The sequence below is a fragment of the Peromyscus eremicus genome, chromosome 18 (genome assembly GCF_949786415.1).
Source record: "Peromyscus eremicus chromosome 18, PerEre_H2_v1, whole genome shotgun sequence".
NCBI lineage: Eukaryota > Metazoa > Chordata > Mammalia > Rodentia > Cricetidae > Peromyscus > Peromyscus eremicus.
In genome coordinates this window covers 1,643,170-1,661,532 of record NC_081434.1, presented here as the reverse complement: position 1 = coordinate 1,661,532, position 18,363 = coordinate 1,643,170, and the positions used below count along the sequence as shown (strand labels likewise).

Here is an 18,363-nt window from a genome sequence, read left to right as displayed (position 1 = left end):
TAGACCCAGTTTTCTTTATTTGATCTAAGGTTTCTTGTAGCCTGGGGTGATTGGGGCCTGCTATGTAGTTGGGGCTGTCCTTGAATTCCTGATCCTCCTGCTTCAGCCCTTCCAAATGCTGGAATTCCAGGTGTGAACCACCACACTCAACTGTGTTTTTAAACATAAGTGTGTGTGTGTGTGTGTGTGTGTGTGTGTGTGTGTGTGTGTGTTTAAATGAGTGTGGGCGCCGTATATGTATGTAAATGTATGTACACTATATGTAAAGTGCCTAGCATTGTGCCTTGGCTCATAGTAAGAACTAAGTAAATGCCGGCTATTATTCTAGAGCCCCGTTTATTTCATGTAATTTCATTTGCACAACACAGGGCTTCCCTCTGTGTACAGCCAGCTTCCCCCATCTTGTAGTATTTATTTCAGGATAGGGTCTTACCATGTAGCCCTGGCTGACCTGGAACCCAGAGATCCACCTGCCATTATTTCCAGGTTGCTGGGATTAAAAGCATAGGACACACTGTTCCCACACTCCTTTTTATTATTTGACAAGTTGTCCAGGCTAGCCTCCAATTTAGCAATCCTCCTGCCTCAGCCTCTTGAGTAACTAGGATTGTAGGTGTACACTACCATGATCTGCTCAGATATCTGAGACATTGCTTTTTGATTCAGCCTTCTCTTCAAAATTATTTGCTATTTGGTTGGTTTGGCTTTTTTCACCTGCCTCTCTGGTTTGCCAACGATCTTTAAAAACCTATAACCGGGAGAGAGCTGGCTCAGTGGCAGAGAGAGTACTTGCTGTCCAGAGTTCCAACCCCAGCACCCACCTAAGAAGCTGGGCACCTGCCCAGAGGGACAGAGACAGGAGAACCACTGGGTCTTACTGGTTTATAGCCTACCCAAGAAACACCAGCACCAGGCTCAGGAAAGACTCTGTCTCAAAAAAAAAAAAAAAAAAGGCAGAGAATGGTAGAGGAGGCTGAGCAATTCTGGCCTACGTGATAGAGGACACCTGTCAGCCTCTTCTGGTCTCCATCCTTGTGAATCAGCAAACAGGCATGCACATACACATACAAACAGATCGCGTTCTCTCTCTCTCTCTCTGTCTCTGTCGTCTGTCTCTGTCGTCTGTCTCTGTCGTCTGTCTCTGTCTGTCTGTCTCTCTCTCTGTCTCTCTCTCTGTCTCTGTCTCTGTCTCTGTCTCTGTCTCTCTCTCTCTCCTCTCTCTCTCTCTCTCTCTCGTGTGTGTGTGTGTGTGTGTGTGTGTGTGTGTGTGTGTGTGTGTGTATCTAGAGTTACAGGCAGTTATGAACAGCTGATTTGGATGCTGGGAACCAAACTCAGGTCCTCTGCAAGAGCAGTGTTGCTAAAACTCCTCTGGGAGAGACATACACAATATTTATTCCTCATTCTAAAGTTCTAAGAACAATCCAAAATTCCACCAAAGTTCACAGGGAAGTGGGTGAGGAACCAGTGAGTTAGGCTTACTTACAGAGCAGCCGCAGGAAGTTATGAGCAGGAGCAGAGGTGACGTTAAAGCAGCCACATTGGACAGCCTGCACCCAGGAGGGATGATGGCTTCCTCAGGGCTGCACAGAGAAGACCCCTCCCCCTCAGCCTCCCACCTATGTCCTCTAGCCCCACCCCCACGAGCCATGAGCCCCAAGGCAGTTAGGGCAGAACTGCATACAGCTGGTTGGCAGGGTTGGCTCCCATGACCCTCCTGCCTCCTCCTTCTAGGAGAGAGGGAATAGTCAACAGGCCCAGCTGTGATGAGCTTTGTGAGCAGGCCCAGCTGTGATGAGCTTTGTGAGCAGGCCCAGCTGTGATGAGCTTTTTTGAGCAGGCCCAGCTGAACTCCCAGGCGGCCGTTTGTGTTGGAGGACGGTCCTGCACAAAACCTCTCCCTCCTCTTTCAGTGCTTACATTTCTTTCCACCCCTCTCCCACAAGGGTCCCTGAGCCCGGGAGCAGGCGACACACATTGACCATTCTAACTCCAGTGAGGTACCCACCCATGTGCCCTTTCCTCATCCTTCTGTCTCCAGAAGGTGGCTGATGGCAAGTCTGACGCGTATGTCCTCTACTACAAACACCAGTGAGGAAAACGGATGAAAAACAGAAATGGGAAATAATCCGAACGGACATGACCTGTGTTAACAGCCTGTGACTGTAAGCACAAACGTGGGCAATCACCCGAGCTACTGCGTCCTTTGACCAGGCGATAGCAGTTGCTTCTCCACTAGCGCCTACGGCGTCTCTGGTCAGATACTTGTCTACTTCCCAGTTCTAGACAGGTCTTGCCTCCTGGGAAGCGGCCTTCCGTTCTGTCCACAGTCAGTGCCAGTGTCCCACTGGCTGCCACACCCACCGTAAAGCACACAGGAGCCGCAGCTAGATAGGGTTTTTGGACTTAGTCCTCCCCAGCACCCCTCGTCGCACCTTCTGGAATTTATAGGAGCTAGCTGGCAGGAAGGAATACTTTCTGCCCAACCCTAGCTCTCTCTCTCCAAGTGACATCTTCAGCAACAGGTTACCATTGCAACCGACCACCTGTCAGTAGCCTTTATGGTTTCAGGGGCCTCTAGGACCTCTGTGGCCGACAGCCCAGGGAGATGACCCACTCTGGGCACTGGGACTCGAGACTAGCAGCCTTCTGTCTGCGGGAGCACCCATCTCGACTCTCCGTAGATACCTGTTCAGCCGTTAGCATGTACAGGCCTTGGCTGTTGCAGACTTTTCCTCATCACCTTGGTGAGTATCACTTGGGCCTTCTACAACCACAAAGCTCTCAAGAATTCCACAGCAACAACTGGCTTTTGAACGCTTTGAGAATCACTTCCCCATGCTTGATTCATTTAAGAGGCACTCACGTGTTGTTGTCTAGGAGGGTTTCACTATGTAGCCCAGGCTGCCTTCAACCTCAGAGATAAACTTTTAATACCTACTGGGATTAAAAGTGCTGAGGTTAGGGCTGGAGAGATGGCTCAGAGGTTAAGAGCACTGCTTGTTCTTCCAAAGGTCCTGAGTTCAATTCCCAGCAACCACATGGTGGCTCACAACCATCTGTAATGAGATCTGGTGCCCTCTTCTGGCTTGCAGGGTTATGTGCAGACAGAACACTGTAGACATAATAAACAAATAAATCTTTAAAAAAAAAAAAAGTGCTGAGGTTAAAAGTGTGGGTCACCACATCTGGCCCAGAAATGATTTCTTACTGTCCCCAATAGCATTCCAGCGACCTCTGCAGCCACTTCCGGTCCCCGGGCTTTGGTGTGTCACTCTCAGGGCGCCTCCATACGCATGTGGACACACTCATCAAGCAGGTGTCAGTGGTACCACACAGAACGCCACCAGGGACTCCCCTACGGATGGCCCGCTTTCAGGTGGTCCCACCAGTTACGTGTGTCGGTTTCCTCCATACTGCCCACGCCCCTGCCACTGCCTTCACAAACCCTCTGGGGACAGGCCACCCTGTCAAAATTCCCTCTGTAACCAATCTACCTTCAGACAGTGACACTTCAGCTGTCTGGCTCATGCTTCTAGCAGGAGCAATGCCATGTTCTTTCCAATCTCTTCCCAGATTTTGTTATAGCCTGCCAACTATGGCAAGTGTTGGGAAAATTCCTTCCCTGTGGACATACACAATGCCTACCCTTAATTCTAAAGTCCCAAAGACTAGGTACAGTTCCACCCAAGTTCACCGGGGAACCGGTGAGTTAGACTTACTTACAGAGCAGCTAGCGGGAAGTTATGAGCAGGAGCAGAGGTGACACAGCCTGCACCCAGGAGGGATGATGGCTTCCTCAGGGCTGCACAGAGAAGACCCCTCCCCCTCAGCCTCCCACCTATGTCCTCTAGCCCCACCCTCACGAGTCATGAGCCCAAGGCAGTTAGGGCAGAACTGCATACAGCTGGTTGGCAGGGTTGGCTCCCATGACCCTCCTGCCTCCTTCTTCTAGGAGAGAGGGAATAGTCAACAGGCCCAGCTGTGGTGAGCTTTGTGAGCAGGCCCAGCTGTGGTGAGCTTTTGTGCGCAGGCCCAGACGAACTTGCAGATGGTGACCGTAGTTTGGCTCCTGTATAAAGTAGCAAGCACTCTGTTAGGTCTCAAACTCCGGCAAAAGGCTAACTGAGGTGCCATTAACTTATCAAGGTGGACTCACACCACCAGTCTCCCTCAGTCTCTACCTGTTACAGACTCCTCGTGGCTGGCAAATCCTGCTCCAAACTCTCCAGCCCAGGTTTGGGCTGCCCGTCTCCCAGCTTCTCTGATTCCTATATAACCAGCCAGTTTGGCTACTCGGGTCTCTGCCTTTTGCCCTTGGCCATTTGGTCTGAGGCTCCTGTCTTAGCCCCACTCTCCTCTCTCTCGATCAGAGCAGCTATGAGTACCCTACAAAAACCCCTCGGCGAGATCCTCAGCTGAAGCTGCCCCATAGACGGTGTAGGGTCACTAGAGGCCTCCACGTGATATTCCAGCAGTTCACTCCCTCCTGTGCCATCCTGCCCCAGCTTCACATGGTCTCAGGAGGCGCTTGAGTATATAAAGCACGGTGGGGAGACCCCACTCATGAAGTCTATGGAAATTATCATGCATGATGAGGGAACACTTGGATAGGGCTGTTGAGCATCACTTCACTCATGGTCCTTAAAGTAAACCTACTGAGCCAGGCAATGGTGGCACACGCCTTTAATCCCAGCACTTGGGAGGCAGAGGCAGGCGGATCTCTGTGAGTTCGAGGCCAGCCTGGTCTACAGAGCAAGTTCCAGGACAGCCAGGGCTGCACAGAGAAAATAACAAACTCATTGGCTTATCAAGCTCGATTCAAATGGCTCATTATTATGGTCTGTTGTTTGTACCCTGAGGTGAATAGGGGATTGTTAACCTTTTCCCAGGAAAAATTCACAGTGTGGTTCCTTGTGTTTTTGTTCAGACAGGGTCTCATGTAACCCTGACCTGACTGGCTTTGAACCTGTTAAGTAGCCAAGGCTGACCTTGAATGCTTTTTGTTGATAATTTATTTTATGGGTATTTGTGTGTGCTTGAGTACATGTCTTTTGTTTCGTTTTGGTTTTTCGAGACAGGGTTTCTCTGTGTAGCCCTGGCTGTCCTGGATCTCGCTCTGTAGACCAGGCTGGCCTCAACTCACAGAGATCCGCCTGCCTCTGCCTCCTGAGTGCTGGGATTAAAGGCATGTGCCACCACCACCACCACCACCACCACCGCCCGGTGAGTACGTGTCTTTGCACCACTTGTTTGCAGAGCCCACAAAAGCCAGAAGAGGGTGTTGGATCCCCTGGAACTGGAGGTACAGACTGCCTGCTGTGAGCAGCCATGTGGGTGCTGGGAATCAAACCTGGTCCCCTGGAAGAGTAGCCAGTGCACTTAACCAGAGCCACCTCTCCAGTTTTGTTTTGGGGGAAGGGAGTACTGGAACTGGGAATGTGAACCTGGTGGTTCACGTATGCACACACACACACACACACACACACACACACACACACACATACACACACACAATCTCCTGATGTCTAGGAGCTGGCCTGACAGGGCCGGCCAGGTTTCATCATTGAGCTGATAGGCTCACAGTTTTGGTGTTGAACCAAATACAAAATACTAGCACCAGACTGTCATTCAATGACTGTGACGAAGATAAAAAATAAGAAAAAAAACCAATTCACAATTTCACAAAAACAAGGTTAGTGTGCAAGCCACAGAGAAACAAACATCTGCTTCTAAGCTAGAGAGGTCGTTGGTCCATCACCATTGCAGCTCTAGCATCCCTGCAGCCTGCCCTCGGTTTAGATAAAGATGCCTAATTATAGGATGATCCCTGCCTCCTTTGACCATATCCAATCCAGAAGAACACTCACTTCCTTAAACCCCCAAACCACTCAAATCCCAAATCAAGTTTCTCCCCTTTTAAAATTAAAATATATAAATTGTGTGTGTGTGTGTAGACATGTGTTTGTGTGTGGGTATGTACATGTGATGTTGTGTAGGCACCCTCAGAGTCCAAATGTCAAGACACTCCCTAGAGACGGTTACAGGTGGTTGAGAGCTGCCCAATGTGGGTACTAGGAATCAAACTTAGGTCCTCTGCAAGAGCCTCTTCCTTCCAAGTGCTGGGACTACAGGTTTGTGCCACCATGTCCCCACTCCCAAGTCCTGTCACTTTCATGTGGCATACTCTGATGCTCAATGGCACTTTCTCTTCCACTGCAACGAGTATTAAACCAGCTTGGCCAACCACATGTGTGTTGCTGGTGATCTGCAGCTGGAATGCATTCATACATCTGTCATCTACAGTTCTCACAGCACTTCTTAGACATCTGGCATAAAGGAAGTGAAGGCAGGATTTGAGAATTCATGACGGGTATGTGTAATCATAACCTAATCATTTATAAGCCATCTCTTCTAATAATCCAAAATTGTGTCAAAAACAAACATTAAGTTTAACAAGATATTTCTAAAATTTGTAAGTAGTATTTGCCCATTAAAAAAAATTGTATGTGCCAGATATGGGGGCTCACACCTTTATTTAATCTCAGCACTTGGGAGGGAGAGGCAATTGAATCTCTGAGTTCAAGGCCAGCTTGGTCTACAGGAGACCCAGGACAGCCAGGACCACACAGAGAAACCGTCTCAACTCCTCCGCCCCCCCCCCAAAAAAGGGGGATGGGCTGGAGAGATGGCTAGGTGCTTAAGAGTCACACTGAGTTCAATTCCCAGCAACCATATGGTGGCTCACAACCATCTATAATGAGATCTGGTGCCCTCTTCTGGCCTGCAGGGACACATGCAGGCAGAACACTGTATATGTACATAATAAATCTTTAAAAAAAGGAAAAGTGTGTGTGTGTGAGAGAAAGAGAGCATGTACAGGGCATACAGGCCATAGTACATGTTGGAGTTGGTTCTCTTCTGTGTGGAACTCGGGGCTTGAACTCAGGCCAACAAGGTTGGCAGCAGGTGCCTTTACCCGCCTCATCTGCTGAGGCGTCTCACCATTTCAGCGGACCCACATTTTGTCTTTACTTCTTTCCTCACTTCAGCCTTGTGAGTAGCTTAGACTACAGGCATGTGCTACAGCATTCCCCAATTTTAAAACATTCCTTTTCAAGGACTGGCCATGATCTAGCCTCCCATCTCCAAACCCAGGTGTGACCACCCCGAGTGCTCCACTAGACAAGAGAGCAATGGAGGAAGCAAGCACAACCACCACTTGCTGTACCAGTTTGCTGCCCCTTAGACACCTGAGTTTTTAGCCACAGATGGAGGAGACACTGAAATTTAGGTACTGGGGCCATTGTTCTCAACGACCCTTGAATGGCTTAAAACCTTCTGGTCTTGTGCAGAGACACAGAGAAGAAAGAATCAACACCTTTTCCTATATTATTTTTTTGAGATGAGGCCTCAGGTTGACCTTGAACTCCTGATCCTCTGGTCATCTCCTTCCAAGTGCTAGAATTAGAGGTATGCTAATACCACATCTGCCTTTTCCTAGCATGTCGGAAGCCTGGAAAGCTTTTAAAGCTCTGGCCATGAAGAAGTGTTGGAGCAGAAGGACATAAACTGCCATCAACAACTCAGAGAGGCACCACCACCTGTCCTATGTTTGAGTAAGGGAAGTGTCTGTCAACTCCACAACACCCATATCCCCATTTCTCAGCACACACACCCTCCTTCGTACCTACCCCCCTAAATGACCCTAAGAGCCCTGGTTACTAAGGTAACCTGGGAACAGCACATGAAGACAGAGACTAGAAACAGATGGGGCTATTTTTAAACTAGACTAGGTGGCTCCATTTCTTTTATCCCTCAAAGTGCCTTCCCCAGACCAAAGTCCCATTTGGCCATTTTACATCTGTACCCTTCGTCGCTGGCATCCACCCAACTTACACAAGCTACAAGAGGAGGTCTTTACCTTATTTTTGTCATCAAGTCTACGTTATGCTCCCATCTTCCACAACAGCCCTCTAAGTCAATTTTCATTTCCTTTGTTAAAAAATAATGTTCCTTTATTTCTTTGGAAAGTAGTGGGCACTGCCCTACAGATTTCCAGGCCAAGCTTGGTAAGTGAATGTTCCCCTAGTCTTTGGGTTGGAGTATTATGGTCCCAGGCTTCCCAGGGGCCCATGAGCAATTCTGGGCCCCAAATCATCTGAAGGCTCATATGAGACCTTCTCTCCTGACCACCCACTTTCCTGATCTTTCCTGGCTCTCCCTCTGGGTGGGGAATTTTTCTTTCCCATACCAGTGCTGGAACCTGTGCTGTTCACAAGTGAGGACAAGACTAGGGACATCTCCAACTTCCTATGAGTGAACACAGTCCCTCAGTCCTTTCTGCTGGCTTCCAGTCTCAACTCCTATGCAAGCCTCTGTATGAGTGAGGCCTGAAGGACAAGAGGACCCTTTCAAGAGTGGGGAGGAACACACCAGCACAACCCTGCCTCAGGAGATGCTCCTACGAAGTATATTCCTTGTAGTCTCTTGTCCTAGTTTTTGAGTGGCCCCTCAGACAGGGCCGGGGAGGGCTAGGCATGGGGAAGGGCCCCATGACCCCAGCCCCAGACGCTGTACCAGGGACTAGAGCCTCCATTAGTCCTGTCAGTGTGGCATGGCTGTGATGCGCATGCTCTGGGAAGCGATGGGGTAAGTCACCATAGGAGTTGTCGTGTGGCTCATTGTGATTCCTGCCAAGGGCTGGGCCATGGACACAGCCACAGGAGCCACAGGAGCCACAGATACAGCCACGGGGGCCATGGAAACAGGTGGGGGTGCCATCCCCTGGGCGATGGTTTGAGCCAGAGCGGCTGACAGGGGCGTGATCTCTGGGTTCAAGTGTGGAGGTGGGGGTGGTGGAGCAGCAGGAGGTGCAGCATTGGTTGGGGGCGCAGCTGGGGCTCCAGCAGGGGCCACAAGTTCTTGCTGGGACACAGGGCGAGGCTGCAGAGCCTGGCTGCTCAGAGTAGTGTGAGTCTGGGCAATGCCATGGTTAAAAGTGGCAACAGTACCCACAGTGGGGGCCAGGGTTTGCTCAGTCGCTGGGGCAGTGGAGCTCAGGGTCATGACCTTGGCCTGATTGCGGAATTGGGCATTTTGTTCCAGAAGTACCTCATTGGTGGCCAGTAGGTTGCTGACCTGTTTCTTTAGCTCCTCCACCCGTTTCCTGAGCATGGCATTCTCCTCCTCTAGCAGTCTGCACTCCACTCCACGGGGCGGAGCCAAGCTATACTCATAGGACTCAAAATGGGGGCCATCAGGAGGGCAGCAGCCGCCTCTCCGGCGCTTAGGGCCTGGTTCGTGGTCCTCGAAGGCCCTTTCAGGTAGGTCGTAGATATCATAGAGGTCATGGCGTCGTCCCGGGGGCACGGAGCCTGCCGAGCCTCCACCTCCAGCACCCCCTCCACCTCGAGCATCAAACTCAAAATCCCTCTGCAGGTGACGGAACTTGCACTTGGTCCCTCTCTGACAGTCGCCTTTGAGGAAGTCACGGCAGATAGGGACCTCCTCCTTACCGTTGGGTAGGTCAGCAGGCGAAAGACCCAGCCCAGCCGCCACTTTCTGCCTCAGCCGAGGGGGGAGCTCTCCGGTCTTCTTATACCCATCCTCGTCCTCCTTGGAGCCATGGATGAACCGGCAGTTTGGGCGGCTACACTCCTTGTTTTGGAAGTCGTGGCAGAAAATGAACTCGTTTTTGCTCACCCCCAGGTTGGACACCTCACTCATGTCTGGGTGGCGGTATCGACAACGCTTGCCGCGCTTGCACACATTCCTCAGGAAGTCTCTACAGATGGCATCTGAGGTGGCCCCCCCACTGCCTGTCCCTGCTCCACTGGCCTCCTCACTGCCACCACCTCCAGGGCCTCCACCGCTGTTCCCTGTGCCGTTGGCATAGTTGTCCCGGTCAGGCATCCTGGTGCCCCCCAACTCAGGGTTTTCTTCCTTTTCTTGCCACTCTTGGTGACTGTTAAAAAAGAAAATGGTGTTCAACAGGGTTCCTCCAGAAGCTCCCGCTCTTCCTGACTATGCAGAGGCAGTCCTCTGGGGCAGTGGCTCTGGAGATGGGGAATCCAAGGGAGGAGAATTCTAGCTGGCCTGGCTGACTTGCCAGAAGTCCCTCCCAGGCCCTTGTGCACCTGGTCTTGGTTGGAGTGATTCACACTTGCCTGGCTAACAGAAGGGAGAGAGCTGGGATGAAACCACCCTTACTAATGATGATGAGCCAAGGAGGGGGCAGGGAAAGCAGTGTTAGATCTACCTCCCCTTCTTAATTTGTGGGAGGGGAATTAAAACAGGTGTTGGGCCGGGCGGTGGTGGCGCACGCCTTTAATCCCAGCACTCGGGAGGCAGAGGCCGGTGGATCTCTGTGAGTTCGAGGCCAGCCTGGTCTCCAAAGCCAGTTCCAGGAAAGGTGCAAAGCTACACAGAGAAACCCTGTCTCGAAAAACAAAACAAAACAAAACAAAAAAAAAAAAAAAAAAAAAAAAACAGGTGTTGGCAAGTGAGCAGACAGACTGGAAACAGTGCTCTAAGGGCTATTTAGCTTTGAGAGCTCATGGACGAAGGGGTGCCAGGAACAAAACATGCCCCTCTCCCATGTGAGCTTAGCCCGTCTCCATGTATTTTAGAAATCCTGGTGACTGCTCAGGTGACTGGTGTCACCAGCTGGAGGGCGGTTTTTAAAGCTGTTACTCTCCTGGCCTGCTCTACACAGACCCCTCCAATTCAGGCAAAGAAGTTCTAAGCTCTACCTCTAGGTCCCCAGGACAAAACTGTGGCAAGGTCAAGGTGGGAAGGAGTTAATTTCATGGGAATGGTGACCTTTCTTTCGCCACTCTCCACCCCCCTCCATGAAAAGATCCCACTAACATCAAACCATGGCACTCCTTACCCCATAAAAATCCTCTTTATTTATAGACTCTATAAAAGCTTTTCAAGTCTCCTATTTCCCAAGAGAGCTCTGGAGTGTCAGTCCACTGCCCTAATTCTAGCCCTCTTCTCTCTATCCCCCAGTAGGACTGGAGTCCCTGCTACCACGTGTCTAATCTTCTAAAGGCTTCCTAAGTAGTATTCAGGCTCCCCCTGCTGTCCAAACAGGAGTTCATGTATTTCCCTTTGGGCATAAGGATACCTTTTCTCGAGTTCCCTCGCTTTGACATTTCTCACTCACAGTTTCCTTGACTTTGCTTTTAGATTTCCCTAAAATGACTAACCAGATCGGAGGCCAGAGACACAACGGGACGGAGCGGCCCCAGAATGAAAGGGGCGAGTGGTAAAGAGATGACAACCACCTACTAAAAGATAACGACCAGGTGAAGGATGTCCCTAAAGCCTGACCTGTGCTTCAAGCCCCACCAGAAGCGGATAACCGGATACGACACTCTTCCTCACCCAATGGTCCCCGAATTAATACCTGAGGTAGCTCAGGTGAAGTCCGGGGCTCCTGTGAGTCTCCACTTCCACATCACTGCTGGGTTCTGAACAAGAAACAAAAAGACCAGAGATTTGGGTGGAAGAGGGGGAAAGCGTGAAGGTTAGGGGATGGTTTTCATAAATCGGAATGAATTCTGACAAGACCTCAAGAGCTTTGTGGCTTTTCAGGATTCTCTTACAAGTTCAAACTGAACGTCACCTGAGAGGGAGAAGGAGAAGGGCTGGAACCGACCACTAAAGTCTGGGAAGCTGGGTTCTCGGTGGAGGGTGAGGGGAGCTTTACCTCCAGATGAGGGTACGGGGACCAGAGTCGGAACCTAGGCGCCAGGCAAGGGCCACGACTCTGACAGCGCAGTGTGAGGGCGGACTCGGCCTGGGGGCGGCGACGGAAGCGGTCCCCGGCACCCCGGAGTTCACCCAAGTCCTGGAGTTCGCCCGGGTCCGCTCGGCGGCTCCGGGGAGCGCCCGGCGAGCGGGAAGGGGTGACATCAGGCCGAGGGATGGGCAGGGCTGTGACGTCACGGGCGGCGTGCGCCCGTGCGGCGGGGTCCGTCATGAGAGGGGCTCTGGCCGGGCGGCCGGGGAGAGCCGGGCCGGCCCGGGCGGAGGGGGCTCGTGCGGCCCGGCCGAGCGCGGCCGCTGGGCCGGCCCGGCTCCTCCCCTCCGGGCGCGGCCTCCACCTCAGCCTCCCGCCTCCCTCACCTGCCGCCGCCGCCGTAGTTGCTGCTGCCGCCTGCCGGTCCTCTAGCTTCGACAAAGGGCCGCCCACCCTGCGGCTCTTCCGCTTCCTGCGGAAGGAGCGACGCTCTAGCCGCCAGACCCGGAACCACACTCTATGGTCCACTCGGCGTGCCGCTCGCCGCAGGAAGCTCCCGGCGAGCCTTGCGCGTCACCATGGCAACACGGCCCAGGCGGACCCGGAACACAGTCCGCGCCGACTTCTGCGCAGTGGCGGCGGAGCCCACCAGGAGCAAGAAGGGCGGGCGCGGGGGACGCGCCGACTCGGTCGCACGACCGCAGGCGCGCACTGCACCGCCGGCTCCGAGAACCCAGGCCGGAGCCCGCGCGGGTCCCGGACGCTCCACGGCGCGGACCACAGACCACACTAAAGACTCCCCACCCAGTGGAGCCGCAAGAGACACGCGACAGCAGTGTGATTCCTCAGCCGAGACAGCGACAAAGATGGTTTATTGTACACGAGTTACACCCGGCCACAGTGGGAACAGAACGAGTCCGCAATGCACGGGTCCGGGGCGGAGGGCGGCGGGGTCTCGGGGTCGGGGCGAGCCGGTGGCGATGTTCCGGGTCCGTCCGACTCCAGCCAGGGTAGCACACAGCCCGGGGACCTGCCAAGCCCGGCCTCCGGCATGCCTTGCTTCCGGCCCCTGCGGCCCCGCGGTGCACAAGCCCCGCTCACTTGGACCTCTGCCTCATCTTTCTCCTCTTGCGCTTCAGCCTGTCATGGGGAAAACACACGAGCCAGCCGGGTTAAAACCGATCTGCACCGGATATGAAGGCTGATGAGATTCACAAGCGGTGCAGGCAGTTCCAACCACTGCGCTCGCGCGCCTGACCCCCCACGCCGACCCCCCGCTCAGCGGAATCCCACCTAGCCGGCCCCACGGCCCCTCTCCGTAGTCCGTCCACGTACCTGCGCATTCGCTTCTTCCTCCACTGAAAACCCGATCACGGGAGGGAAACAAGAAAAGGACGTTAGCACCAGGCTTAGATAAGGGTCAGGGCACTCCCGGGGGAGGCAGTGGACAAAGGACCGGGAGCGACCCCGGCCGTGTGCAGACACCGGCGCCTCCGAACGAAGGCTCCAGTCCCCGGGCTCCCACCCTTCCCGACCCCGGCCTCCCGGGCGCCGCGGCCCGCCTCTCCCATGCAGCATCACTTGGGCCCCTTTGGAAGCCGAGCGGGAGCCACGGCGGATTCCCCTGTCCGCATCTCCGCCCTCCGCCGCAGCTCGACACCGGGGAAGCGCTCACCTTCGCTCTCATGGCGCAGGGGTGCCTAGGGCAGAGGGAGACAAGGACAGTTAGTCTGCTGCGGTGATGGTCGACGCAGAGGTCAGATGTTCCCGGATGGGACTCCAAGTCCAGACCCCGGGACCGGCGAGACTCACCCGGGAAGATGGCGCTAAGGCCGAGAGACCGCGGAGTGCGGCCTACTGCTATTTAATGGCGTGCTCGTGCCGTCACTTCCGGTGACACGCCCTCCGTTCCCCTGGGGGCGGGGCTAATGAAGCGAGTCACTGACTTCCGGGTGCCTTACCGGAGGAAAGAAAATAGTTTGAGTTGTAAAGCCCCGCCTCCTCTAAGATTTATTTTAAGGACATGGTATTATTTCAGCACGAGCACCTGTTTCCACCATGGGACTGAAAAAAGTAGATGGAAAAAAGTAACTTCCGTCTTCTCCCTCGTTGCTTCTTGGGAGTTGCAGTTTCTTGGTAAATGCCTCCTCCATTTTACTATGAATAGGTGTGGCATGTAATACGAGTTACTGGTTTTCGCCGGGCGGCGGTGGCTCACGCCTTTAATCCCAGCACTCAGGAGGCAGAGCCAGGTGGATCTCTGTGAGTTCGAGGCCAGTCTGGGCTACAGAGTGAAATCCAGGACAGGCACCAAAACTACACGGGGAAACCCTGTCTCGAAAAAACAAAAAACAAAACAACAAAATTACTGGTTTTCGCCTGACGTGTTGGTGCACGTCTTAAATACCAACTCTTGGAGCCCGTGGGAGGCAGACGCAGAGGCAGGGAGAGCTCTCTGAGTTAGAGACCAGCCTGGTCTACATAGTGAGGTCCTGCCTAAATAAATACATGTTGCTCGCCTTTAATACCAACTCTTGGGACCCCTGGGAGGCAGATACGGAGGAAGGCAGGTGTCTGAGTAGAGACCTGGTCTACATAGTTAGACCCTGCCTAAATAAATACATACATAAATAATAAAGTAAATAATTAAATAAATAATTCCTAATTTCATTTTTGGTTTGACAAATCCCATACACACACACACACAGAACCCTCCCCCAGTTAAACTGCTGTGGAAATAGTTGATCTCCGAAATTCTAAAGATTTAAGATTTTAGAAAGAGCCAAGTAGAGGTAGCACAGGCCTTTAATCCCTGCACTCTGGAGGCAGAGGCAGGCAGACCTCTTAGTTCAAGGCTAGCCTGGTCTACAGAGTGAATTCCAGGACAGCTATGGCTACACAAAAAAATCCTGTCTTGAAAAACAAAACAAACAAACAAAAATTAGAAATGGGAAGGTATAAAATGGCAAGTTGAGAAAGCTTTTATACTACAAAGAGACATAATCATGGTGCTTTGGTTTTAAGCCACTATACTTAGGACATTTTTTTTTTTTTTGATTTGTTATTCTATGTTTGCATATGCAGGAGCATGCAGGTGTCAGCTGAGGCTAGAAGAGGGTATTTGGATCCCCGAAGCTATCTCCACAAGCTGTTGTGAGATGTCCAACATGGGTGCTGGGAATGAACTCAGGTCCTTTGGACCACACCTGTCACTTATCACTGCTTTGTTTGAGAGGGTCTCATGGGCTTAGAACTCTTGGTTTTTCGAGACAGGAATTCACTGTGTAATCCAGGCTGACCTTGAACTCACAGAAATCTGCCTGCCTCTGCCTACCAAGTGCTGGGATTAAAAGTGTGCGTCACCACCCCTGGCCTACAACTCTTAGGTTAAGCTAGGAGCCCTTTAACTCCCCTTTTAGGGTAATGTAATCAAGGGTGACAATTTATAGAATATCTCTATATAGAAAGGGAATTTATTAGAATGATTTACAGGCCGCAGTCTGGCTAATTGAACTCTGGCTGGCTGTGAATAGAAAGTCGAAGAATCCAGTGGTTGCTCAGTCCACAAGGCTGGATGTCTCAGATGCTCTTCAGTTTAGGCTGGAGTCTCAAAGAAGTAGGCTCTAATGCTACTCTAGGAATGGGCTTGCTAGCAGGCACAGACAAGCTGTCAAAGAACAAAAGCTTCCTCCCTCCATCCAGCAGAAACTGACCCAGATTAGGTCTGGAAGATACATCTTCCCAGCTGGGCAGTGGTGGTGCACACCTTTGATCCCAGCACTCAAGGAGGCAGACAGGTAGATCTCTCTGAGTTTGAGGCCAGTTTGGTCTACAGACTGAGTTCCAGAACATCCATGACTGCATAGAGAAACCCTGTCTCAAAACAACAAACAAACACACAGCTTCCTAGTCTTTATTGTCAGGTGATAACTACCTGAATTACTAAAAAGCAGTTCCTATGATGTTTGGCTACCAGGATACGGTGGCACATACCTTTAACCTCATCACCCAGGAGACAATGGCAAGGAGATGAATTTGAAGCCAGTGAGTTCTAGGCTTGCCTGTGCTACTTAAGACCCTGTGTGTTAGCCGGGCGGTGGTGGTGCACACCTTTAATCCCAGCACTTGGGAGGCAGAGCCAGGCAGACCTCTGTGAGTTCGAGGCCAGCCTGGTCTACAGAGCAAGATCTAGGACAGGCACCAAAACTACACAGAGAAACCCTGTCTCGAAGAAAAGAAGAAAAAAAAAAAAAAAGCATGTAAAACCATATCTGGCATATCGATTATAATCCTTCCTTTCCAGTGGTTTCCTTAACATTTCCTCATTGTGGCCACGGTGGATCTCTGAGTTTGAAGCCATCTGATCTATCTACATAGTGAGTTCCATAAAGAGACCCTTTCTCTCTCTTAAACACCCCTTCCACCTCCCACCCCTGCCAACTGAGGACCGAATCCAGGGCCTTGCGCTTGCTAGGCAATCTCTCTACTACTAAGCTAAATCCCCAACCCCTAAGAGACCCTTTCTCAAACACAAAACAAAAAAGTCAGAAGACAAACTGCTGGGATTTAACCATTAACTGAGCCATTCCCAATTTTAACCCTTCCAGTTTCCTTTTTCAGACACCTTTCAACAGATAGGCCATGTCAGTCCTGGAACTTAAGGACTCGCCTGCCTTTGCCTCCAGAGTGTTGGGAATACTGGTAGTCATTAGTTTAAACCCAGTTTAGCCCTTCACTTTTTTTTTGGGGGGGGGGGGGTTCAAGACAGGGTTTCTCTGTGTAGTTTTGGTGCCTGTCCTGGATCTCGCTCTGTAGACCAGGCTGGCCTCAAACTCAGAGATCCGCCTGGCTCTGCCTCCCAAGTGCTGTGATTATAGGTGTGTGCTAACGCTACCCAGCAGCCCTTCACATTTTGAGATAGGATCTTGCTAAATTAACTAAGCCATTATTCACTCACCTACAACTCCAGCTTGACTGAACGTTTCAATCCAAATAAAAACCCTAATAGAATTTGACAGCTGAGCTAATGTCTCAAAATAAGAAAAAAGAACATTTTACAAATCTGTATTACCAGTTTATATGAACTCTGAGGGAATCTGGCTAATGTTTAGTTTACTTTCAGTGGTTTTAAGTTTGCAGAAAAATTGAGTAGGACTCATTATCCTGTCCCTCTACAGTCTCTCTCAATAAGCAGGTGTGGGGGCACACTGAACACCAGCACTAGAGGCTGAGGAAGGAGGATTACTCATATAAAGAGAGCAGGAAAACCAAACCTACTCTACTCTATAACAGAGGGTGTGTGTAGTCATCCTTCAGCTTTTGCTCAAGTATTCATAGCTCAGCAGTGGTTCATATATAGTAACATTACTCAAGACCATCACAACTCGGCACTGAAGACTTGTCTAACAGACAATTTGAACGACTCGGGATGTAGTTCAGTTGGTAGAGTGCTTGCCTAGCATGCACACACACAAATGAGGTGTAGTTGACATATGCCGTAATCCCAGCATTTAGGAACTACGGCAAACTTACCACATTGCCTTTGCAGTCTTAACGCTTGCATACTTTACCAAAGTTCCAGATTAAGTAGTCATTTTGGGATTACAAAACCAGTTAGGTGGCACACGCCTTTAATCCTAGCACTTGGGAGGCAGTCAGAGGCAGAAGGATCTGAAAGTTCAAAGTCAGCCTGGTCTATACAAGAGTTCCAGTACAGCCAGGGCCACAGAGAAAACTTCTAAAAACAGATACAAGTGTTACTTCCTAACCGGATAGTCCTTCAGTTGATCATCACTTCCTTGAGTGACAGTCTTCCAACCTCTGTGAGCAACAGGAAAAGCTTGTTAAGAGGTGGATCAGCTGGACAGTGGTGGTACACACATTCAGTCCTCCCAAGGGGCAGAAGCAGAAAGGCCAGCCTGGTCTGCAGTTTTCCAACAGCCAGGGCCACACAGAGAAATTGTTCCATCCCCACCACCACCACAATGACAAAAAAAAGGAACAAATGCATTAACATTATGAGCAAATCCAAATTTATTTTAATGCCATGTCATTTCAGAAACCTCTTCAGTTAGTGGGAGCCTTGGTTCCCTGGGACATCATGCCAGAGGTACAACTTGTAACCTTTCTCTACAAACCCCCAGAAAGTCATCAAGTCCACAGCTTCTGAAAGTCACTTCTCTTCAGTCTACTCCTCTGCTTCCTGGGTTTTCTTTCATGGGAGGGAACTCAAAATATTTCAAACAGGAAGCTGGGCGTGGTGGCGCACGCCTTTGGTTCCAGCACTCATGAAGCAGAGACAGGCAGGTCTCTGAGGCCAGCCTGGTCTACAGAGTGAGTTCCAGGACAGCCAGAGCTACATAGTGAGACCCTGTCTCAAACCAAAAAAAAAAAAAAAAAAAATCAAATGGTGAACAACAAAAAACCCACTGGGATTTTCAATGTAGGTTCTAAGATGGAACATGAGGAAAAACCTACTGGTTCTAGAGGTGGGGGGTGGGGGGGAGCAGACACACAAAACCAACAAAAACCGTGGTTGGGCACAATTACTGCTGTACAATTGTGAAAATGGGCAGATGCAGGGACTCTGCAGGACAAAGATGACTACAAGG

At 51.2% G+C, this 18,363-nt stretch overlaps 1 protein-coding gene and 1 long non-coding RNA gene across 6 annotated transcripts; one reads left to right on the top strand and one right to left on the bottom strand.

The window, feature by feature from the left end:
- The first annotated feature begins 1,453 nt into the window (after nucleotides 1–1,453).
- LOC131895094 (uncharacterized) lies at nucleotides 1,454–11,585 on the top strand. 4 transcript variants are annotated; one of them, XR_009375099.1, is made up of 5 exons: nucleotides 1,454–2,165; nucleotides 2,572–2,747; nucleotides 7,505–8,471; nucleotides 9,196–9,326; nucleotides 11,197–11,585. It is a non-coding gene; the product is annotated as an uncharacterized LOC131895094 (long non-coding RNA). The 4 variants fall into 4 exon arrangements; XR_009375100.1 differs by having other exon boundaries at nucleotides 7,505–8,771; XR_009375098.1 differs by having other exon boundaries at nucleotides 7,505–8,771; nucleotides 9,109–9,326.
- Zc3h10 (zinc finger CCCH-type containing 10) lies at nucleotides 7,832–12,301 on the bottom strand. 2 transcript variants are annotated; one of them, XM_059245510.1, is made up of 3 exons: nucleotides 12,139–12,301; nucleotides 11,417–11,480; nucleotides 7,832–9,967 (listed from the first exon to the last, which is right to left on the bottom strand). In XM_059245510.1, the coding sequence occupies exon 3, from the start codon at nucleotides 9,913–9,915 to the stop codon at nucleotides 8,608–8,610; it is 1,308 nt and encodes a 435-aa protein (XP_059101493.1). In that variant the 5' UTR covers nucleotides 9,916–9,967; nucleotides 11,417–11,480; nucleotides 12,139–12,301; the 3' UTR covers nucleotides 7,832–8,607. The 2 variants fall into 2 exon arrangements, with proteins under 2 accessions (XP_059101493.1, XP_059101494.1); XM_059245511.1 differs by lacking the exon at nucleotides 12,139–12,301 and adding an exon at nucleotides 11,720–12,028.
- Between the last annotated feature and the right edge of the window lie 6,062 nt (nucleotides 12,302–18,363).